Source organism: Ahaetulla prasina, chromosome 3, assembly GCF_028640845.1.
Source record: "Ahaetulla prasina isolate Xishuangbanna chromosome 3, ASM2864084v1, whole genome shotgun sequence".
NCBI lineage: Eukaryota > Metazoa > Chordata > Lepidosauria > Squamata > Colubridae > Ahaetulla > Ahaetulla prasina.
Genome location: NC_080541.1, coordinates 9,996,935 through 10,021,183, shown reverse-complemented (window position 1 = coordinate 10,021,183; position 24,249 = coordinate 9,996,935). Strand labels below are relative to the sequence as shown.

General features: G+C 42.1%; 1 protein-coding gene across 1 annotated transcript in view; it reads right to left on the bottom strand.

Annotated features, from left to right (window-relative positions):
- Positions 1–24,249, bottom strand: part of FAM135B (family with sequence similarity 135 member B) — a 125,736-nt gene that overhangs the window by 21,938 nt on the left and 79,549 nt on the right. The window contains exons 8-11 of the mRNA XM_058176263.1: positions 20,160–20,209; positions 11,763–11,918; positions 8,325–8,398; positions 5,571–5,725 (exon numbers count right to left, since the gene is read on the bottom strand). Of these exons, the coding sequence (XP_058032246.1) occupies positions 5,571–5,725; positions 8,325–8,398; positions 11,763–11,918; positions 20,160–20,209 (435 nt within the window). The remainder of the gene's footprint in view (positions 1–5,570; positions 5,726–8,324; positions 8,399–11,762; positions 11,919–20,159; positions 20,210–24,249) is intronic.

The window sequence follows — 24,249 nt, the reverse complement described above, 5'->3', positions numbered from 1 at the left end:
GAAGACCTCCAAGGTCCCTTCCAACTATGTTATTTATATAATAACTGGCAATCCTTATGATTTATATTGATATATTGACCATCATTTGTGTTGTAAATGTTGTACCTTGATGAACGTATCTTGTCTTTTTATGTACACTGTGAGCATATGCACCAAGACAAATTCCTTGTGTGTCCAATCACACTTGGCCAATAAAAAATTCTATTCTATTCTATTCTATTCTATTCTATTCTATTCTATTCTATTCTATTCTATTCTAATATGTTGGCATACAAAATTGTAAACTACAACTCACAATTCCCCTAACTCTCTGCCATGCAAGCTTGAACTGGTACAAGTTGCATTTTAGCTTCTTTTTCCTTGGCCTATCTACATGCTGAGCCTTCTTCAGTGCTCTGCAAATACTGTTAACTCTTCTTTAACTTGTCCTGTTTCTCCTTGGGGGAAAAAAAATTAAAACATCTGCATGTGCTCACTGAAACAGGACTCAGGAGATAGACTCATTTCAGCCACTTGATCAATTAGCCTTGAAATTTTGCTTGTGTCTTATTCACAATGTTTTGGGGACCATCAGACCATTCCGAGGAGGTGTAAAAGGTTCCAAGGAGATCCCTACCCCATGGGAGATGAGCAAGGGGTTGTGCATCCAAAGGCACTTTCCCCAAATTAAAAGGTGGATGCATGTTTGGGAACCCCTTCCTCACAAATTAGATCAGCTTAGCTCAGCCACAGACAGAGGATATATGCCTATATTGTTTCTCACCAACTCAAGGAAGGTTGGGGAAGAATAGGGAAAGGGTCAGCTTCAGAAAGAGTTCCTGGGATACACAGGGGTATACACGGTGAATAAAGAGACTGCAGGCTGTTGAGTTTTGCAAGCGTGGCTGTGCAAGAATTACAGTTATGGTCCAAACTACAGATCACTACAGTTTCAAAGAAGGCAGTTCTAGTTCATGAACCTTGTTGGTCCCTTTACAACACAGTGCTCTCTCAGCCTCTCTCGGTCTCTCTCACGGTCTTTTGGTCTCTCTCGGTCTCTTTCTCTCTGTCTGTCTGTCCCTCTCTCATTCTTTGTGTGTCTGTCTCTCATTCTCTCTCTCATTCTCATTCTGTGTGTGTTTGTGTGTGTGTGTGTGTCTTTCTTTCTTTCTCTTTCTCTCTCTCTCTCCCTCTCATTCTCTCTCTCTCTCTTTTATTCTCTCTCATTCTCTCTGTGTGTTTGTGTCTCTCTCTCATTCTCTCTCTCATTTTCTCTCTCTCTCTCTGTGTGTGTGTGTGTGTCTGTCTCTTTTTCTTTCTCTCCCCTCTCATTCTCTCTCTCTCGCTTATTCTCTCTCTCTCATTCTCATTATCTCTCTGTGTGTCTCTCTGTCTCTCTCTCTGATTCTTTCTCTCTGATTCTCTCTCTCTGTCATTCTCTCTCTCTCTTTTATTCTCTCTCATTCTCTCTCTGTGTATTTGTGTCTCTCTCATTCTCTCTCTCTTTCATTTTCTCTCTCTCTCTCTCTCTCTCTCTCTGTGTGTCTGTCTCTTTCTCTTTCTCTCCCCTCTCATTCTCTCTCTCTCGCTTATTCTCTCTCTCTCATTCTCATTATCTCTCTGTGTGTGTCTCTCTCTGTCTCTCTCTCTCTGATTCTTTCTCTCTGATTCTCTCTCTCTCTCTCTCTCTCATTCTCTCTCTCTCTCTCTCTTATTCTCTCTCATTCTCTCTGTGTGTGTTTGTGTCTCTCTCTCATTTTCTCTCTCTCTCTCTCTGTCTGTCTCTTTATCTTTCTCTCCCCTCTCATTCTCTCTCTCTCTCTTATTCTCTCTCTCTCATTCTCTCTGTGTGTGTCTCTGTCTCTTTCTCTCTCTCTCTCACATTCTCTCTCTTTGACATTTTTCCCACTCTTTGTAGAACTATCTTTAATTAAATGGAATTTAGGGGACATAAATAAATAAATAAAAAACCTCAGGCATAAGAAACTAGATCCTATTCCAAGCCCTGTTGACTTTGAACTGCATATTGCTTCTTTTCCTGATTGGAACAATGTAATTGCACATAAACCATAATTGCACACGCAAAAAAAAACCTCCATAATTGCACACAGAATCGTAGAGCAGGAATAAAAAAGAAAACATCCCTGACAGATGATTGTATAGCCTCCCCATAAACATAACCGGGGAATAGGATGTGGATAATTGCTTTCACTGTTGAGCATCATTCACTCTTAAAAAAAAAAATTCTTCCCAGAATTAACTTGGAATCTGCTTTCCTGTGACAAAAATTCATGGTCCCATGTCTGGAATTCTAGGATGACTGAAAAGTTCCTTGCTTCCTTTGGGTGGGCTTTCCCTTTGCAATCATGCACTAGTTTCCCTTTCAGCTGTCGCCTTATGCTTGCTGTGCTTCACTGTTAGGCAGTGACAGACTGCCATGAACTGTGGGGACGGGGAGGGGGAGATGGAAAGCGGAATGCTTGGGGAAAGTGAAAGTAGAGACTGCACCTGCTTGAGAAGCTGTGTTGTGTCTGTGCCCCCCGAGCCGGGCCTCCTGCCAGAAAGTGACTTGGAGCCGGGCCTGCTGCCAGAAAGTGACTTGGAAAGTGAGGGGGAAGGGCCGTCAGGACTTACCTCGGGAGCACCGGCTTCCCTGGCTCAGCTCCAGGAGCCAGAAGCAGGCCAGGTGGAAGAGATAACGAGGCCTCCTTCCCTGACTCTTCCCCCCCCAGGCCACACCTTCAGACCCAGCTGATAGCAACCAGGCTTGGTTGGACAGAAGCAGGGGTGGGGCAGGCCTAGGAAGTGCTGAGTCATGGAGCCACACCCCACAGGATATAAAGGCAGTGAGCACTGCTGTGTCTCTTCGTAGCTGGCAAATCAACTGATTAACTAAGAGCTGAAGTGACTCACCAGCGTCGAGGGAGATATCAGAGAACTTGGCAGACGTTCGCTTTCTGCTGCCAGGGCTGATAGTGCCGGCTAATTAAGCCATCACTCGAACGGAGGCAAAGGAGAACAGAACAAGCTGCCTCAAGGTCACCCAGCTGGAGGAAGGAGGGAGCCTCATACCACGTTGCACCTGGACTGACCGTTATGAAAACATCTCATATGAATTTCATTGGTTATAGTGGGGTGGGCAGTGAGGGACAGTTAAGATCGTGGGGGGGGGAATAGAACTGAGGGATCTTGGTGCACAATTCTCAGTTCTGGATAACTATCAGACTGCCCAGAATTTAAATCTCTAAATAGAAACAATCCTTGGCTCCATTTGTTGAGAAAGGTATTAGAGATCAAGCAACCTGACATTCCCTATATAAAGGTGGAACCAAGCACATCTCTCACGTCAGTAAAGGATAATATTTATAGCTCAAGACTGAAATGAGGGGTCCTTGGTGCTCTCTGAGCTTGCTTGTTTTCTTATGGACATTTCACTACCCAAACTAGGTAACATCATCAGTGCTAGTAAGGAGTGAGGTTTGCTGTCAGTTTATATTCTGGTGGCCTCTTATCTGTCTGAGTGGGTGGAGGCGGTTTTAGAGATTATTTGGTTGGGCAGTTTGCTGTTGGCTTCTTTAGCAGTTTCTTGATTGGGGTATTGTTTACTTGATTGTTGGTCTGAAGTTAAGCTTGGAATTAATCTATTCTATTCTGATCCGATTGCTGGTTATTGGTGGAGAGGTGCTGAAATCTTTTTGTTTTCTTTTGGGCTGGTTGTGTTGTGTCTCGTCCGATCTCACCACAGCCGGGGCCTTCTTATCTGCTTCCAAACATGGAGGAATGTCCTAGTATGCCTCCCGGCCCCAGCCCTGGCTCCATGCCCAGACAGGCTGAGGAGGAAGAAGTACCTCCAGCCCCCAGCTCTGGCTCCATGCCCAGACAGGCTGAAGAGGAGGAAGTATCTCCAGCCCCCAGCTCTGGCTCCATGCCCAGGCAAACGGAGCAACTAGACCCCTCCCCCTCCTCCACAGCATGTGAGCCTGAGGGAGGTCAATTGCCAACAGTTGCAGACTGGAGTGACCCTCGTGTCAGAAGACTTGATAGACGGAGGCAACAGAAGGAAGGGAGGGGCAGGCCTGGATAAGTGCTGAGTCATAGAGTCACACCCCATGGCCTATATAAAGGACCTGCTTTCTGGCATTCTCTGAGTCAGGCAAAGTCTAAACATATCTTGCTGAAGTCACTTTCTGGTCTCCTGCCTGCCCTGAGGACTTTGCTAGGACTTTGGCAGAGCTGCAGAGGCACGCCTGATTCGGATTTCCATGACCCAGCTGTCAGCAGAGGAGTGGGACACGACAGGTTGACTGTCTCTTTTGCATAGTCTGTACATGTTTGTTAATGTCTATGTGTCCATCGATGGCTGATTTTTCAGAGTGCCAGGCTTCTAAAAATTCCCTGGCATTTTTGGATTAGGCCTGGTCTACGATGGTCACATTTTCCCAGCTGAAACTATGGTTAAATCTGTCTACCATGTTTCCCCGAAAATAAGACCCTGTCTTATCTTTTTTTGAACCCTGAAATAAGCACTTGGCCTTCTTTTCAGGGAGGTCTTATTATTTTGGGGTGCATGGAGCAAGACGGGGCTCCTCTTGCTGTCTTACCTGATTTCCAGCTCTGTCTCCCTAACCCTAACCAAAGGAAATGGCGGGGACTGGCTGAGCATGCGTTTAAATATTTTCAGGGACGGCTTATTTTCAGGGTTGGTGTTGTATCTGCTCCCCCTGAGCCGGCCCTCCTGCCAGAAAGTGACTTGGAGCCGGGCCTGCTGCCAGAAAGTGACTTGGAAAGTGAGGGGGAAGGGCTGTCAGTACTTACCTCGGGAGCACCGGCTTCCCTGGCTCAGCTCCAGAAGCCAGAAGCAGGCCAGGTGGAAGAAATAACGAGGCCTCCATCCCCTGACTCTTCCCCCCCCCACAGGCCATGCCTTCAGACCCAGCTGACGGCAATCAGGCTTGGACCCTAGGTTTCGTAGGCAGGAGACGAGGGAACAACAGAAGCAGGGGTGGGGCAGGCCTAGGAAGTGCTGAGTCATGGAGCCACACCCCACAGGATATAAAAGGCAGCGAGAGCTGCTGTGTCTCTTTATAACAGGCAAATCCACTGATTGATTAAGAGCTGAAGTTTGTTTCTGGGTGACTCACTAGCATTGTGGAAGATAACGGAGGCTCTTGGCAGATGCTTGCTATTCTGCTGCCAGAGCTGATAGTGCCGGCTAATTGAGCCATCACTTGGACGGAGGTGAAGGAGGAAAGAACAGTTGGCTTATTTTCAGGGAGTGCTTATTTTTGGGAAGGCTTGTTTTAGCACATGCGCTCAAAAGCCCAATTGGGCTTATTATCCGGGGAGGTCTCATTTTCGGGGGAAAATGGTATATGTTGTGAAATTAAAGGATTTTCATGATGTTTTCTGACTGTCAGACTGATTCTCCCATCACACACACAGTTGGCTTCCTTGCGCACGTGGCTTGACAATTCAATCTCACAAATAGCAGTTTTTAAATAACTGCGGCATTGCACAGGTCAGAAGGGGTCATTCTGTGCTAACGCTGAAAAGTCTCCCAGAAATGAAAAGGAATTCCTACCCCTGCCCACCTTGATAAGGGAAATCAACGTATCGGTCCTCAAAGATAATTGGTAATGTGTTCCAGTCGCCATCAATGTCCAGGCATTCCACAGGGAGAGGTGGCATGCGGGTCAAATACTCAGAATATCGAACTTCGGTTGAAATTTGGCTGTGATGCTGGATGCTGTTGGAAAGGAGACGGAGAAAATCAAAATGTAGCTTTTCATCGTCATTCATTTTTTTTTCTTCTATTTTGGGAGGGGGATACTTCCCACTTCACCCATTAATTTCCAATTAGTATTCAATAATCCCATGGTTAATTGTTTTTTTGAAAGTGACAGTTCTATTGGGAGTTAAGAAATGAGTAAAGAGTAACGAGGATGAAGTAATGAGATGGGGAAAAAAGGAGAACTTCACGCCTTCACTGGAAGCTCTACCATCTTCTCCATGGAATACATATGATTTAGGACTGTGTTGTAGACTGATGATGTCATATCCAGTGGTGGGATTCAAATAATTTAACAACCGGTTTTTTGCCCTAATGATTTCTTCCAACAACCAGTTCACCAAACTGCTCAGAAAGTTAACAACTGGTTCTCCCGAAGTGGTGCAAACTGGCTGAATCCCACCACTGGTCATATCCCTATCCCTCTGTTGAGAGAGGGCTGTTCAATTTTGACATAGATGGCCTCTGTGAACCCTCTCTCAAACCAGAAGTCCTCTCTGTCCAAAATGTGGACTGCTACATTTTGGACAGGAGACTCTGCTTTCAAAGAGTGTCCTTTGTCTTCTAAATCCAGATGGACTGCCTAAATGCAGATGGACTGGTTTGTTCTCCTGTGTTATGCCATGCATTTTTGAAGTGGTTGTTTTGTTTCCCCAATGAACAGATCTGCACATGGCTCACTGCATTTTACTGCATATACCATATTTCTCAACAGAGTGGGGGGACGGGTAGGGATACAACATTATCTCTCTCCAGTCTACAAGACAGTCCTTTCAACAGTCCCAAGAAGGCTCCACACCAATTTGCATCACTCAGATGATCCTGATGACACAGATAAACCTGCAAGTGGCCTCAGTGACTTTCTGAAAGAGTGCAAATGACCAGCTGTCTACAAGGATTATAAATCCTTGCATTCTCCAACATCCAGTCAGAGCAAAAGGAGCTTCCTGGATGAGAAGCAAAACATCTTCAAAAGAAAAAAACAAGAAAGCCCAGTTGCCTCTTGAAAAAGCACCTTTGGGACAACCATGACTTGGATGACTGAGAATCTCCATAGACAATCAACCTAGAGACATTATGTTCCCACAAATGGTCCAACCTTTCTCAAATTCCACTGACCCTTATCCAATTTAGTGCTGACTTTAGTTGGTCAGATTCGTGTGTATAGGCATGAGCAATAAGACGAGACTAGAACTTAAATGTGTGGTCCTGTTTCTTCTTACCTGATACCAATAGCTTAATTTAAAGCAATAGCAACTAACATTTGGGCTGCTTATTTGATATGATTAATATCTTTGGAGAGGGAATGAAATATGGATTAAAATGATTTTTCACATAGAATAGAATAGAATAGAATAGAATAGAATAGAAAATATGGAATGGAATGAAAGAATAGAATAAAATAGAAGAGAGGAGAGGAGAGGAGAGGAGAAGAGAAGAGAAGAGAAGAGAAGAGAAGAGAAGAGAAGAGAAGAGAAGAGAAGAGCCCATGGTGCAATTTTTTCCCAAAAATTTCTCCCATTTCCCATTAAACAATCAATGAATCATATATTATAGAATGTGGAGCTTGGTGGTGAGTATCTCAAGGGAAAGCCGTAGAGAAAAGAAATACAAATCTCTTTAGCATCTCTTACTTTGATCCATCTGTCCAACAGATCTACAAGGCATCATTCCTCACTCATCTTTCCCTTGTTTGCCCTCAACCATGAAGTGAAGATGGAAAGAGGAGAACGTCACAAGTTCAGTGGAAGCTTTACCCTGAACCAGTTATTCTCCCCTAGATGCATAACCAAAATTAAGTCACCAGGACCTCCTCTCTTTCAGTAAAGGACAATATTTGTAGCTCAGGGTTGAAATGAGGAGTCCTTGGTGCTCTCTGAGCTTACTTGTTTTCTTGCAGACATTTCATTGTCCAAACTAGGTAACATCATCACTGGGTAATGAAACATCTGCAGGATAACAAACAAGCTCAGAGAGCACAAAAGATCTTTTCTCTGTTCCTTTTGCACCAATTCTCCCTTAGAAAAAAATGAAGAACATTGTCAACTCGCAAAGCATCCCTGACCTGCTCTCGAGTTGCCATAGGCTGGGGGGGGGATGGGAAACAGGCGAAATGGCACAGCAGCCAAAGACAGATGCACATTCCATGCTTATCTCTCTCAAGGCTGTATCCCAGGGTTACCTATAGCAGCCAGAGAGGAGTGACCTCTACAACCTGTGAAATTGCTCTGTTGGCGAATGTGATTGATGACACACCCTGGGGGGAGGGGAGGGAAAGGGTCATAATTGGGGCGTAAATTACGTAGGGTTTGAGCTGACTTCACTTGGGAATGTGCCGGCATGAAGCTCCTAATAAATAACTGGATTTCTTTTGAAGCTTGGCTTGAGGCTTATGATTTAATTAGGGCATCCTTCAGAACCCTGAAAAACATTCATATTTAATATGATGGAGGAGGAGGAGGAGGAGGAGGAGGAGGAGGAGGAGGAGGAGGAGGAGGAGGAGGAGGAGGAGGAGGAGGAGATGTGAGATGGAAAGAAGACACTGAAAATTACATACAGGCTCTCCTGGAAAGTTGTGGCAGCAGATTTCTGATGCTCCGCATAAAAGAAGGCCTCTGAAAATCTCTTTACCTAGTGGAGAAATATACAGCAATGCATGTCATCTTCAAAGCAAGCTGTCCTGTCTCATGCAACCAATCCACCTAGAGTCAGAGTCAAGCACTGTTGTTCATTTTTGTAAGATTCTTTCTCTTTGTTCGGACAAGTGAATCTCAAAATCATGCTTTTTTTAAACTAAAGATTAGATATTCACCAAAGCACATTAGCCATATTGATGTTCAGTGAATATAAGCTATGAATGCTGGGGCTATTCCTAATTCAAAAAGAGTTTAGGAGGAGCTTTGCAGACTTCCTCCAAGGTAGCATGCCTTCAGTACTTGTCACTTTTCATGCAAGACTCTATAATGATCAAAATAACAGAATAACAGAGTTGGAAGGGACCTTGGAGTTCTTCTACTCCAACTCCCTGCTCAGGAAACCCACTGCTCAGGAAACCCACTGCTCAGGAAACCTGCTGTCCAATGCTAAACCAGTGATGGCGAGCCTATGGCACATGTTTCTGGAAGTGGAGGCTGGGGAAGGCCCGGATGAGGGCTCTGCATCGGAGGCTGAGGTGGGGCCAGGGCCATCGGGGAGTAAGGTTCAGACTCCAGAGCCTCCAGAAACTGACAGTAGTGAGGCAGAGGAACAGGAGGAGCCTGTTCCTAATGCATGCATGAGAAGAGCTGCCAGAAGGCAAGAGCAGCTCAAGCAAAGAGGACAACTCGGGAGTAGGGCAAGAGATGATTGGCCCCTCCCATAAGGCTTAAAAGACCAGCAACGGCATTTCGGCTCTTTGCCAGAAAACAACATTGATAGCTTTGTCTTGTTGCATTTGTTTTGTATCAGCATCTTCTGAACTTTTGCCAAGAAAGGCCTTTGGCAGTTTGCCTAATTGGACCAAGGTTGCTGATAGGACTGAGGAATTATGTTGGGAGGAATTTGCTTTAATTTAATTGGACTACACTGAGAATGAAGTAATTCTCAGCTGTTCGAATAGTTTGTTTGTTTTTACATTGAGTGCTTTTCCTACTACCTACTTGGGCCTGGGTCACAACACCAGCCATTGCCCATTGATCTTCCAGGTTCTGTTGTTTCTGCGCCCCCCCAGCTGGGCACCCTGCCAGAAAGTGACTCGGGGAGTGAGGGGGAAGGGCCATCAGGACTTACCTCTGGAGCACCAGGAGCCAGAGGCAGGCCAGGTGGAGGAGATTACGAGGCCTCTGTCCCCTGACTCTCCCCCCCAGGCCATGCCTCCAGACCCGGCTGATGGCAACCAGGCCTGGCTAGATCCCAGGTTTCGGAGATACGAGAGGCAGCTACAACAAAGGAAGGGGTGGGACAGGCCTAGAGAGTGCTGAGTCACGGAGCCACATCCCACAGAATATAAAAGCAGCCCTGGCTGCTCTTCTGCTCCATGACGAGCAAAAATTGAGCTGAACTATTTGACTTGTGGAGAATTGAACTGAACATTCAGCCTGGATTGCTGACTTCCTGGTTGCCCGGCAACCCCAAGATAAAGGAGACTTTGGCAGGCAGCTGCAGATTCCCTGCCAGGACTGATAGCAGCCGTGAACTCAATTACTGGCTCGTTTAGCCAGCTCGCATGGCTGAGGCCAGGAGGGGACAGAACTGGTTCTGGCATGCACATACACACCAGCCAACTGGTCTTCACGCACACAGGAGAACCAGAAAATAGAAGAGTAGCTCCCTAGCATGCATGCGTGCACGGGGAAGCTGAGGTTCTGGTTTCAGGCATGCGCATGCGCGCTGGCCAGCTGGTCTTCACTCATGCATGTGTGCATGGAACCCTAAGACCAGGTAACCGGCACGCATGCGCCTACCAGAAACCAGACTCTCAGCTTCCTAGAGCATACGCTCTGGGGAACTGCTCTTCTGGTTTTGGGTGCTCCCCCCCACACACACGCACATTCCCATTTTGGCACCAAAAAGGTTCGCCAACACTGCCCTAAACCATTTCAGACAAATGGTTGGACTAAAAGACCTCCAAGGTCCCTTCCCACTCTGTTATTCTGTTCTGTTCAAAACTGTGCAGATCACATTAATGTTTCTGGTGGGAGGGGGGCATGACGCCTCCTGTCAACCAGACACATCAGCCTTCCTTTTCTCACTATCCTCTTCCTACCTTCCTCATGTTCTCATCTGGTTAATGACTCTCCTATATTCTGCCTAATTTTTATTTACCTGCTTGCCAAGAAATAGAGCTGATAGAGAAACCAAAGAATTTCTAATTTTTTTTCCCATTTCTGCATGAAAGTTATGTTGTCTGTCCCCCAATCCATCAAAGGAGCAAACAAAAGAATCCCTGTCTCTCTCTCTTTTTTATTGATTAAAAGAATGAAGAAACTAAGTTAGATAAATTATTATTATTATTATTAATTATTAATTAATAATATTATCATTATTCTGATGGAATCAGCCTTTAACCCGACTTGAGTTCAAAACAATATTGAATAAATGAACTACCTAGCTGCTACAAAGGATAAACATTTTGTCCCTTATTTAGATAACAACAACAACAACAACAGGGATCTGCTTGCATAATTCGCCGATACATCACGCAGTCCTAAACGCTTGGGAAGTGTTTGACTAGTGATCTGTGATACAAAATCCAGCATAGTTATCTAGTTTGCTATGTATACTGTCATTTATAATTTGATGAAAATTGTCACTCCTTTAAACTTTGCACAACTGAATTTTTTCCAGTTGGCATTGAAACAACAGAACAATTTCTGTTAAACAATGCATTTGATCAAAAAAATAATTTTATAATAATATTATACGTTTATTTACGAGACTGCCTGCTGCTACCAATAGCCTCCCATCGACCCATGCACTCCCATAGAGAGGGTCTCCTCAAGGTGCCGTCAGTCAAACAATGTAGACTGGCGACCCCCAGGGGGAGAGCCTTCTCTGTGGGGGCTCCTGCCCTCTGGAATGAGCTGCCTCCGAGGATACGTCAACTGCCTGATCTCCGGACCTTTCGCCGCGAGCTAAAGACCTTTCTATTTTATCGTGCAGGGCTGGCTTAATGAAGTTTTTGTTGGGGTCTTTATTTCTTCAGTTTTTAATTTAAGTAGTTTTTTACATGTTTTTTAACTTTTCTGAGTTGTTTTTTTACCCTGGTTGTAAACTGCCCTGAGTCCTTCGGGAGAAGGGTGGTATATAAATTAAATTAAATAAATAAATAAATAAATTTTAGTTATCAATAACAGAAAGAGCAAGGCTTTATAAGACACCTAAAGAAAATTGACTCCCAACTTTGTATCACAAAGCAATCCCATGACAGCCTCAAAATTAACACCATAAAACTTCAACCTGATTTCATATCACTTCCTTCTTCTACGTTGGGCATATCAGAGTTCTGCAAGGTTACCCTTAGAGTGTGATGCTCTTGAACAAGGTACGTTGTGACGTCAGGATGTAGGGTTACAATTGCCAGAAATTGGGTCCACACGGCTAGGAGGTGGGAGCAGAGCCACCCGAGGTCTTTGCTGATCTGATCTGCTATCTTTTCTGAATTACTCAGCATCTAGAAGGATGAAAGACAATGTCAAGAACAGCTAGTGACAATGGCACGACAAGCTCAGGATTGAAAAGGATCTCGACAGACTTGAGCAATGGGCCCTGTCCAACAAAATGAAATTTAATGTGGAGAAGAGCAAGGTTTGCCTGCCCTTAAGCAGGTAAACCAAAGGTACAAGTTCAGATTAGGTGAAATGTGGCTGAGAAACAGTAACTATGAGAGGGACCGCGGAGTCCTAGTGGACAATCACTTAATATGAGCCAACAGTGTATGTCAGTAGCCAAAAAAGCTAATACAGTTCTTGGTTGTGTAAAGAGAGGCATAGACTCAAAATCACATGAAGTATTAGTACCATTTTATAAAACCTTAGTAAGACAACACCTTACTACCAGTGGGTAGGGCAAACCAATGGTTTGATACTCATCAAGGAGAGAAGAAACCTGAAATTAAGGAGAAACTTCTTAACAGTGAGGACAATTAACCAGTGGAATAGCTTTTTTATTTATTTTTTATTTGAATTTATATCCCGCCCTTCTCCGAAGACTCAGGGCGGCTTACACTGTGTTAAGCAATAGTCTTCATCCATTTGTATATTATATACAAAGTCAACTTTTATTGCCCCCAACAATCTGGGTCCTCATTTTACCTACCTTATAAAGGATGGGAGGCTGAGTCAACCTTGGGCCTGGTGGGACTTGAACTTGCAGTAATTGCAAGCAGCTGTGTTAATAACAGACAGACTTAGTCTGCTGAGCCACCAGAGGCCCTAAAGCTTGCCTTTAGAAGTTGTGGGTGCTTCATCACTGGAGGTTTTTAAGAAGAGATTGGACAGCTACTTGTCTGAAATGGTCTCCTGCTTGAGCATGGGATTGTACTAGAACAGGGTTCTCCAACCTTGGCAACTTTAAGACTTGTGGACTTCAACTCCCAGAATTCCTCAGCCAGCTTTGCTGGCTGAAGGATTCTGGGAGTTGAACTCCACAACTCTTAAAGTTGCCAAGGTTGGAGACCCCTGTACTAGAAAACCTCCAAAGAGTGATGGAGCACCCACAACTTCTGAATCATGTTTGTTGCTCTTCTCTGCACTCCTTCAAGAGTCTCAACACATTTTTTTATGCTGTGGTGAACAGAACTGTATGCAGTATTCCAAGTGTGGTCTTCCAAGACTTTGTAAAGCAATACTAGAACTTCACATGATCTTGATTATATATCTCTGTTAAGAGCATGTGAAGTTCTAGTGCCGCTTCATGTATTTATTTTGTGAATTGATCCTTCAGATGCTCAAACCCTTTTAATATTGTTGTTCCGTGCTGGTCATTCACTTTTGTATTTAATCTACAATCTATTTTATCCTTGATTCAATATCTTCTTTCTATACTCTCTTCTGAAGTTCGTTGTTCTTAGTACTTATACCTTTATGTTTCCCCTGATATGTCCAGATAGTGTCAGCTTTGGAAGCCATGTTAGGCCGGAAGCTTCCATGCTGCCACCTTCCCATGTGTGGGAAAGTAGGATGGGGGAGATTTTGTAGAGGGGTTGTCTTTAAACATAATAGTATTCTTCCTGTCGGTCAAGGTCAGGCCAATCCTGCATCTGGAGGAGGAGTGGTCGGAGGGCTGTCTCAAGGTGGGACAGATGGTGATTGGAGCATGTGATCAACTGAGGAGTGAGGGGATGGTTTTGGGGGGTTTGATTTATTGAGGGAAAATCCAGACCTCTCAGATTTGGGTTTTCCCAGATGTGCCAGTTTACCTATCCTAATAGAACTTTGAAAGATGTTTGCTTCAGAATTTTTACTTGGAGTTCGGGGTTTTTTTCTGGAACGCTGACAGATGGGACTTCCCAAAGCAAGCAGAGACACATACTTAATCACAGTGTTTTTTATTCTTTTGATCAACAGACATTCCTTGAAACAGATTTACATATCATATTTGTCAGACTATTTACTGAATCTGCACTACTATTAATCATTTCATAGTTCCCATCACCAATCTCTTTCCACTTATGACTGTATGACTATAACTTGTTGCTGGCAATCCTTATGATTTATATTGATATATTGATCATCAATTGTGTTGTAAATGTTGTACCTTGATGAACGTATCTTTTCTTTTATGTACACTGAGAGCATATGCACCAAGACAAATTCCTTGTGTGTCCAATCACACTTGGCCAATAAAATTCTATTCTATTCTATTTACATACATATCCCAAAATCCCAAAAGCTTCAACCAAAAACTGTCTACCATTGATCTCACCCCATTCCTAAGAGGTCTGTAAGGGGCGTGCATAAGAGCACAAACGTGCCTACCGTTCCTGTCCTATTGTTTCCTTTCTTTATATCCAATTAATATTACATACTATTACATTACATACTCATACTCATATATATGCTTATATATTGTATAATTATTTCATGCTTATGCTTGTGTGACATATACTATACTGTGTGACAAAATAAAATAAACAAAAATAAATCATTAAATTTCTCCATCTACTACTCTGTTTGCTAAGAACATAACTTTATCTTCTTACCTTATTTTTTTGCCACATGCATGCAGCTTTTCACTCTGTTTTCTCTGACAGCCCAAACTGCCTTGGTGTCTGAATTTTCAGCTTCATACAATTCCCTGCTTCATTTAAATTAAGACTAATCCAAAGCTCCTGAGTACTTGGCTGAAAACACAACATTGTTTGCACATAACAGTAGGACAGAACAAACAGATTTGTATTTGTAAAAGTCTTCTAGTATCTCCAGAAGCTTTTGTTCTGTTTCTCCATTAAAACATACAATGATCAGAGGACATTATAATTCTGTTCTGACATCTGGCTCCGTATTCTACTATTCGTTAAGCATTTTATTTCTTTTAGCCACACTTTTAGCCACATATGTCCAGCGAATATTTAATGCCATATTTATGCAGAACAGTTCATAACTGAATCTTATTCCTTTAATCAATCCCTTTTCTCAGAATCAATAACTGTACAGTTTTTCCCACATTCATTCATTTCTCATTCATTTTGTTCTGAAGAGCTGTGAATAGAATAGAATAGGATAGGATAGGATAGGATAGGAGAGGAGAGGAGAGGAGAGGAGAGGAGAAGAGAAGAGAAGAGAAGAGAAGAGATGAAAGGGACTTTGGATGTTTTCTAGTCCAACCCCCTGCTTAGGCAGGAAACCCTCTACACGTTATGGCAAACCTATGGCATGCGTGCCACAGGTGGCACATAGAGCCATATCGGTGGGCACGCAAGCTCAGGTCCGGCGTGCATGTGTGCGCCGGCCAGCAGATTTTCAGGCCTTCTGGGCCACCCAGAAGTAGGGAAACAGACTGTTTCCTGCTTCCGGAGGGCCTGGGGGGGGGTGGGGAAGGCCTGTTTTTTGTTCGCCCCAGGCTCCAGAGCCTAGCGTGGGAGGAAAACATAGCTGTAGAATTATGGGTGTGGGCATGCGCACCCACGACCTCCCCCCCGCACTCTCCCCGCTTTTGGCACGCGATGGCAAAAAGATTAGCCATCACTGCCCTATACCATTTCAGACAAATTGTTGTCCAATCTCTTCTTAAAAACTTCCAGTGTTGGCGCATTCACAAGTTCTGCAGGCAAGTTGTTCCACTGATTAATTGTTCTCACTGTCAGGGAATTTCTCCTTAGTTCTAAGTTGCTTCTCTCCTTGATTAGTTTCCACCCATTGCTTCTTGTCCTGCCCTCAGGTGCTATGGAGAATAGCTTGACTCCCTCTTCTTTGTGGCAAATCACACTATCCTTTCAAAATGTGGCTTATTGTCACCATTTTCTCATCCTTTCGAACAAAATTCTTCCTAATGTCTCCCCAGGTACCCTTGACTAATTAATCTCTCTTTGGCTTTTGCTTCATTCTTGCTACTTTTCTTTTTGTCCAGGAGGGGGGGAAAAACCACTCATTTGTCAACTATTGTCAGCTAAAATATTGTTTCCCATAAATGAATTGCATGGCCACTCTAAGAACAATATCTGAATATTGGTAGCCCATCAAATCTTTATTTCTGGACATTTCAGTGCAGGCAATTGTACCATGTACAAATTAACCACTAGATGGCAATGCATTATTCTGTAATATAAAGCATGATTGTACATAAGGTAATTTCTCTGTATAATATATTAGATTCAAACTTAAAGTGAACCGCTCCAATCTTGATTGTAGAAAATATGACTTCAGTAACAGACTTGTTAATGCCTGGAATGCACTACCTGACTCTGTGGTCTCATCCCAAAATCCCCAAAACTTTTGTTGTTGTTAGTTGCGAAGTCGTGTCCGACCCATCGCAACCCCATGGACAACATTCCTCCAGGCCTTCCTGTCCTCTACCATCCTCTGGAGTCCATTTAAACTCATGCCTCCTGCTTCAGTGACTCCGTCCAGCCACCTCGTTCTCTGTCGTCCCCTTCTTCTTTTGCCCTCAATCTTTCCCAGCATTAGGCTCTTCTCCAGTGAGTCCTTCTTTCTCATTAGGTGGCCAAAGTATTTCAGTTTCATCTTCAGGATCTGAAAAAACTTGAACCATAGACTATCTGCTATTGACCTCACCCCATTCCTAAGAGGTCTGTTAGGGGCGTGCATAAGAGCACCAGCGTGCCTACCATCCCTGTCCTAATGTTCCCTTTGGTTGTATTCATTTTGTGTGGTTAGTTCATGTTTATACTTATATATATATATATATATTGTTGTGTTTGACTAAATAAATAAATAAATAAAATAAAAAATAAATATAAACTAAACTACTCAACTCAACTCAACTCAACTCAACTAAAATGGGATGTGATGATGTCCAGGCAGGTGGGCAGAGCCTCCCATAGCCACTGCTACTGGTTTGCCCAAATCGGATAAAACCGGCTGAAACCACCACTGGGAAGCACTAATGTCATCACAGCTATATATTTGTCCTTGCTACTGTTGTGTCATTAAAAACATTTTGTGATCCCTAATTAGCTGGATCACACCTGGACGTAGAAATCAGAGAGACTTGCTTATTCTGCAAAATACACCTGTGAAGCTCATAGAATGAAGGATAAATCTAAACCTGTATTTTGCTTTCTTTTAATTTTTAAGAGAGAAAAACTATTTTTTTTTTATTCAAAAAGTTTTACAAAATTTTTTCCCCCTTTCCTCCCGGCCCCCCTCCCTTCACAAACCCACTCCCCCCTCCCGCCCTGACTTCCCGGAACAAACACAAGGTATAGTTAAAAATAAAACAAACATGCTGAAAATTATTTTCCCCCAAAACTATTATACCAATTTTCCCTCTCTAGCTCTGACTTCCTCCTTACATAACCAAAATCCTTCAAAAAAATTAACAATTAACAGTAATAAAATATATAAGTCAATAGAACAGATTAATCCTAAAGTATTTAAAACCAGCTAATGCATAAAAATCCAATCCAATTCAGAGAATATCTCCCTTATAGCTTCTATAACCATATAATTTTCCCCCCAAGTCTTTCTTACATAAGATCTTTCGAGAATATTCTATTTAAAATTCAGTACAACACATTATATAATTTCAATATAGGAAATTACAATATCTATTCAACTTTAGTCCTCCCTCGTCAAGGAGAGAGAAAAACTATTAAGGTACTATACCGAGATAAAATATTTGAGTAATGTTTGTAGGTGAATACTCAGCACAGACTCATGTAATACAAAATCCTATACAAAATGATGATGACGACGATGAAGACGATGGTGATGATGATGATGATGATGATGATCACAATATAAGAATGAAAAGTAAGAATACAAAATAAGAATGAACAATCATCTTCACCCTCATCACCAAATTTAAAGCCTACCGTAGATGTTATAGAATACCTTTCCAAGTTGGTCACACTATCAAAATTGGGTCCTAAGAACAATAGAAAACTTCCTGGCTTCTATATTTCTTCTTTTGTAAATGTTTTATAGAATACCTTTCCAAGTTGGTCACACTATCAAAATTGGGTCCTAAGAATAATAGAAAACTTCCTGGCTTCTACATTTCTTCTTTTGTAAATTTCTTTTAGAATGAATTGTTCATATAATTCTGACCTTGTTCAGCTCTCGGATTTGTGGGAAAAATCAGCCACGAGCCAAAATATTGCCTTGCTGATTAATGGAGTGAATTAAGTGGCATGGCAGGTGCAAAATATTTATGGAAGGTGGGAAAGAAATGTGCTATTCAACATCTCCACCCTTCCTCCATGGTTGTTCACAAGGCCTGTAGCTACAACAACAGAAAAGTGACTTAAGGTTCAGGGTCAAATTGCTGTAGAATTTTTTTTTTTTAATTTACATTTATATCCCGCCCTTCTCTGAAGACTCAGGGCGGCTTACAGTGTATAAGGCAATAGTCTCATTCTATTTGTAATTTTATAAAGTCAACTTATTGCCCCCCCCAACAATCTGGGTCCTCAGAATAGATTCAAACTTCCCACATTCTAACATAATGTTCTTTCCCAGGAATTTGCAAACTTTCAGAATAACGGAATTGGAAGGGAACCTTGGAGATCCTCTAATCAAACTCCCTGCTCAAACAGGAGATCCTATACCATCCTGGTCAATGGCTCTCTTCAGTGATTGAGCACCCACAATGTCTGGAAGAAATGTCTGTTCCATTGGTTGATTGCTCGCCTCGTTAGGAAATTTCTCCTTAGTTCTAGGTTGCTCCTCTCCTTGGTTAGAATAGAATAACACAGTTGGATGGGACCTTGGAGGTCTTCTAGTACAACCCCCTGCTTAGGCAGGAAACCCTACACCACTTCAGACAAATGGCTCTCTAATCTCTTCTTAAAAACTTCCAGTGTTGGAGCATTTACAACTTCTGAAGGACTTCTGACTTTCTACCCATTTCTTCTTGTCATGTCCTCAAGTGCTTTGGAGAATAGCTTGACTCGCTCTTCTTTGTGGCAGCCCATGAGACATTGGAACACTGCTATCATGTCATCCCTAGTCCTTCTTTTCATTAAACTAGACATATCCCGTTTCTGCAATCGTTCATCATATGTTTACCTTCCAGTCCCCTAATCATCTTCACTGTCTTCTCTGCACTCTTTCTAGAGTCTCAACATCCTTTTTACATTGTGACGACCAAAACTGAATTCAATATTCCAAGTGTGGCCTTACCAAGGCATTATAAAATGGTATTAACACTTCACATGATCTTGATTCTATCCCTCTGTTTATGTAGCCTAGAACTGTGTTGGCTTTTTTGGCAGCTGCTGCACACTACTGGCTCATATTTAAATGGTTGTCCACTAGGACTCCAAGATCCCTCTCACAGTTACTACTATTGAGCAAGGTACCACATATCCGGTATCTGTGCATTTTGTTTTTTTGGCCTAAGTGTAGAACCTTACTTTTTTCACTATTGAATTTAATTTTGTTAGATAGCACCCAATGTTCAAGTCTGTCGAGAACCTGCTGTATCTTAAGCCTATCTTCCGGAGCATTGGCTATTCCTGCTAGCTTGGTTAGTTTCCATCCATTGTTTCTTGTCTTGCCTTTTGGTCTTTGGAAAATAATTTGATTCCTTTATCTTTGTAGGAGCCCCTCAAATATTGGAACACTGCTATTATGTCACCCCTAATTCTTCTTTTCACTAAACATAAACATAATAACAGAGTTGGAAGGGACCTTGGAGGTCTTCTAGTCCAACCCCCTGCCCAGGCAGGAAACCCTACACTATTTCAGACAAATGGCTATCCAACATTTCTTAAAAATTTCCAGTGTTGGAGCATTCACAACTTCTGCAGGCAAGTTGTTCCACTAATTAATTATTCTAACTGTCAGGAAATTTCTCCTTAGTTCTAAGTTGCTTCTCTCCTTGATTAGTTTCCACCCATTGCTTCTTGTCTTGCCTTTTGGTCTTTGGAAAATAATTTGATTCCCTCATCTTTGTAGAACACTGCTATTATGTCACCCCCAATTCTTCTTTTCACTAAACTAGACACACCCAATTCCTGTAACCATCCTTCCTATGATTCAGCCTCCAGCCCCCTAATCTTTTCTGTTGCTCTTCTCCGCACTCTTTCTGAAATCTCAACATCTTTTTTATGTTGAAACAGAAAACAAAACAGGAATGAATAAAGGTAGGCTAAAATGAATGGAAATAAATTTGACCACTCTAAAAATAAACCCTTGTAAAGTTTCTGTTAAAACTAATAGGATACAGCTTATTGTATTTTTGTATCTGACGTTAACACTACTTCCCAATGTTAGCTGTTGAGAAATACCTGCAGGTCTTTAGAAAGTTGTGATAGTGTCTGTTCCACCGCAAGATCTTCTAAAAATAAAAAGAAGAAGAAGAATAGGAAAATTGATTATGTGAGGCATATACCCTGAACAAAAACACAAGAAAGTGGAAAATCATTGTCAAATCTTGTCAAAGCACAGTCAGGGAATTGGAGAAACTACCGTATTTTTTGAAGTATAAGATGCTCCAGAGTATAAGACACACCTTAGTTTTTTGGGAGGAAAACAAGGAAAAATAATTCTGCCTCTGCCTACCAGCATCAATCGGTATTCATCTGGCTAGTGTCCTGTCAGTGTGTGAGAGATTTGAGGGCCGTTTGGAAACCGAAACAGTATTTGCTGTGTAAGCAACAAGGAAGGAGACAGCAAGGAGCCTGGGCATGGCTTAACTCAGCTGTTCTAAAGCGGCATGCTGTGCTGATCTCTGAAACTGAAACTGAAACTGAAACTGAAACTGAAACTCCTCTCCTCTGCTTGTGTTTTGCTTGTATTTACTACCACGTTGGAAATACTGCTTTTGGTATTGTATATTTACTTCATGTGTTATATTATATATAAAGAGAAATTATTGAAGCCTACTGAATCAGTTACTTGTGTGTGCTTTCTGGATGTGATTGCTGCTGTAAACTCTGTCAGTCCTTGCAGCAAATAGTGAACAGTAAGCTTCAGCACATTATTGTAGCCTGATTCAGCACAAGCAGCTGATTGGCGGGTGGATCGCCTCCTGGAATACCCCCCAATCAGCTGTTCCAGGCTGCAGGGATTGCTAGAGACCCCAGAAGTCTCTTTTAAGACTTGTGGACTTCAACTCCCAGCAAAGCTGGCTGAGGAACTCTGGGAGCTGAAGTCCACAAGTCTTAAAAGAGCCAAGTTTGCAGACTCCTGCAATAGACCATCAACTCCTCCATGCATTGTGTTTTTGGCTACGTTTGGTGTTGCCTATTGAAATAGAGTGAGCATAGGCTTTACTCCGGTCCGCCAATCCAGCGGGAAAACACTCAAACCTCATTGGCTGACCCATCTGACTGCTCCCTATAAAAGGGCAGTCAGTCAGATGAGCCAGTTGCTGGTCTGTACCGATCTACTAATAAAGAGCTGTTGTTACTGCTAGCACTGAGTCTTGCCTCTTCCATCGCCCGATCAACATTTGGCATATAAGACACACCCAGATTTTCACCTTTTTTTTTTTAATACAAGTTTTTATTATTTTTTTAATTTCCCCCCCTTCCAGACAAGCACAATTCATGAACAGAGTATTAACATTTTCTTATCATAAACATTTCAAAATATTCAAATATTTTTTTCATAATTACAATTTTAGCCAGAATGTTTCTTCTTTTCCCCCATAGTTTTTTTTATTCCTTTCCTAATATTTCTTTGCATATTTCATTAGATCACATCTATTTTCGCTCTTCATTTTCTAATTTCTTCATTCTTATTCATATTTACTCCCTTTCATTCTATTTTTATTTAACTATTTTAATTTTTATTCTTAACATATTTTCGAGGTTGTCTTTCCTCTCTTTCCTTTTCACAGCAATCTCTTCCTCTCCTTACATGCCTCTCTCTCCCTCCTTCATACCTACTTTCTTCCTCTCTTCTTCTCCTCCTTCTCTACTTCCCTTTCCCTTCTCCTCCTCCACTCCCTCCCTCTAACCTTCTCTCCTACACTTACTTCCCTTACCTTTCCACCTCTCCTCTTCCCTTCCTTCTTTCTCTATCCCTCTCTTTTTCACCTTTTTTAAGGGGAGGAAAGTGCTTCTTATACTCCGAAAAATGCAGTATAAGATTCTTCGTAGATAAAATCCTGCAAATTAGAAATGCCCTCATTCTTTTTCCTTTTTTCCCCATCAGAAACGTAGATGTACTTGGCTGATCAGAAAAGGTTAAACAGGTTGTGACTTATTTAGTCAGGGTTTTTTCCCCAGGGGGAAAAAAAAAATCAATGTCAAACCGCTTCCAGGTTGTTCCCAAGGAAACCATACGCAACAGAAAGAAAGCTTGGCTTGTGAGGATTCATCTTCGTTTTTTATCATTTGCTTAAACTTTAAAAGTTGATGATAAAAGGCAGACAGAAGCAATAGCATCGTGCCTTAAGAAGGCATTTCCTGCTTCGAAATCAGAACACAGGAGGCCAGAAAGAGAGGGAGAGAGAGATAGGGAGGTATAATCACTAAATATGACATCCTTGATATTCAGATGACATGCTTTGGTTTAGATCTGACAGCTTCTTAACAATTGCCAAATAAGATGTCAAAATGTTGTCTTTGAGATATGCACAATTCCCTGCATAATGAAGAGTAGAACTGAAGGTCATTTTTCACAGGAACGCTTGAAACAAACATGAATATGTTACCTCCATGAATTGTTCTACCTATAAGCAATTGGGGAATGTCGTCCCCCCCACCTCAAAAAAATGAGCAGACATAAAAATATTTTCCTCAATGTATAATCTATAATCTCTTTACCTGATATCTCGGATTATTATTGATGTTTTGATATGTAGAAACTTCAGCTATCTATTCATTCCAGGATAGTAATTTAGGGCTTTGGTAATGATTTGATTTGATTTGATTTATTACATTATTCACTTTCAATGACACACAACAACCACTTAAATTAACAATGGTTGAGGCTGCCAAAAAAAGCAAGAATCAGAACTTGGTATCTCCCTTGGCATCTGAAGTGGTAAAAGAGGAGGAGGAGGAGGAGGAAAAAGAGAGTGGGATAAGGAAGGAAGGAAGGAAGGAAGGAAGGAAGGAAGGAAGGAAGGAAGGAAGGAAGGAAGGAAGGAAGGAAGGAAATATTCACTTTAATATGATTGTCCACTCCATAAGATTTTGGGCAAGTGAGAATGGGAGGAGGAGGAGGAGGAGGAGGAGGAGGAAAAAGAGAGTGGGATAAGGAAGGAAGGAAGGAAGGAAGGAAGGAAGGAAGGAAGGAAGGAAGGAAGGAAGGAAGGAAGGAAGGAAATATTCACTTTAATATGATTGTCCACTCCATAAGATTTTGGGCAAGTGAGAATGGGAGGAGGAGGAGGAGGAGGAGGAGGAGGAGGAGGAGGAGGAGGAGGAGGAGGAGGAGGAGGATGGGAGGAGAAAGGAAGAAAGAAAGAAAGAAAGAAAGAAAGAAAGAAAGAGTAAGGAAGGAAGGAAGGAAGGAAGGAAGGAAGGAAGGAGGGAAATATTCACTTTAATATGATTGTCCACTCCAAAAGGCTTTGGGAAAGTGAGAATGGAAGGAGGAGGGGGGAGGAGGGGAGGAAGAGTAAGAAAAAAAAAGGAGAGAGAGATAAATAAATAAAAATAAATAATTCACTTTAATATGATTGCCTACTCAATGAGGAGGAGGAGGAGGAGAAGAAGGAGAAGAAGAAGAAGAAGAAGAAGAAGAAGAAGAAGAAGAAGAAGAAGAAGAAGAAGAAGAAGAAGAAGAAGAAGAAGAAGAAGAAGAAGAAAGAAAGAAAGAAAGAAAGAAAGAAAGAAAGAAAGAAAGAAAGAAAGAAAGAAAGAAAGAAAGAAAATATTTATTTTAATATGATTGAGCACTCCAAAAGATTTTGGGCAAGTGAGAATGGAAAGCCAAATGGACCAAGTAGGTTTGAAGTAGTATACTTCACATTTTAATATCAACTATCGACCAGTTCTTAGCTTTTTTTTACTTTTCTGAATTTTAAACATGCACAGAGGGAGAGAAGCTAATCACTTTTTTTTTTCAATTTTGAATTGTTTGTTCAGAGAAAGCAGACATTTCTCTAAAATGGTACAGGGTACCTCCTGCTTGAGCAGGGGATTGAACTAGAGGACCTCCAAGGTCCCTTCCAACTCTGTTATTCTGTTCCAATTTGTAGCCATAACAATATCTAATAAAGGAGAATATTTGTAGCTCAGGATTGAAACAAGGGGACCTTAGTGCTCTTTGAACTTGATTGTTTTCTTGCAGTGCTTATTTCAGGGTTCAAAAAAAATATAAGACAGGGTCTTATTTTCGGGAAAACACGGTATTACTACTTCAGCCGATTGCTAGCTGCAGTTCGGCAGTTCAAATCTCACCAGCTCCAGGTTGACTCAG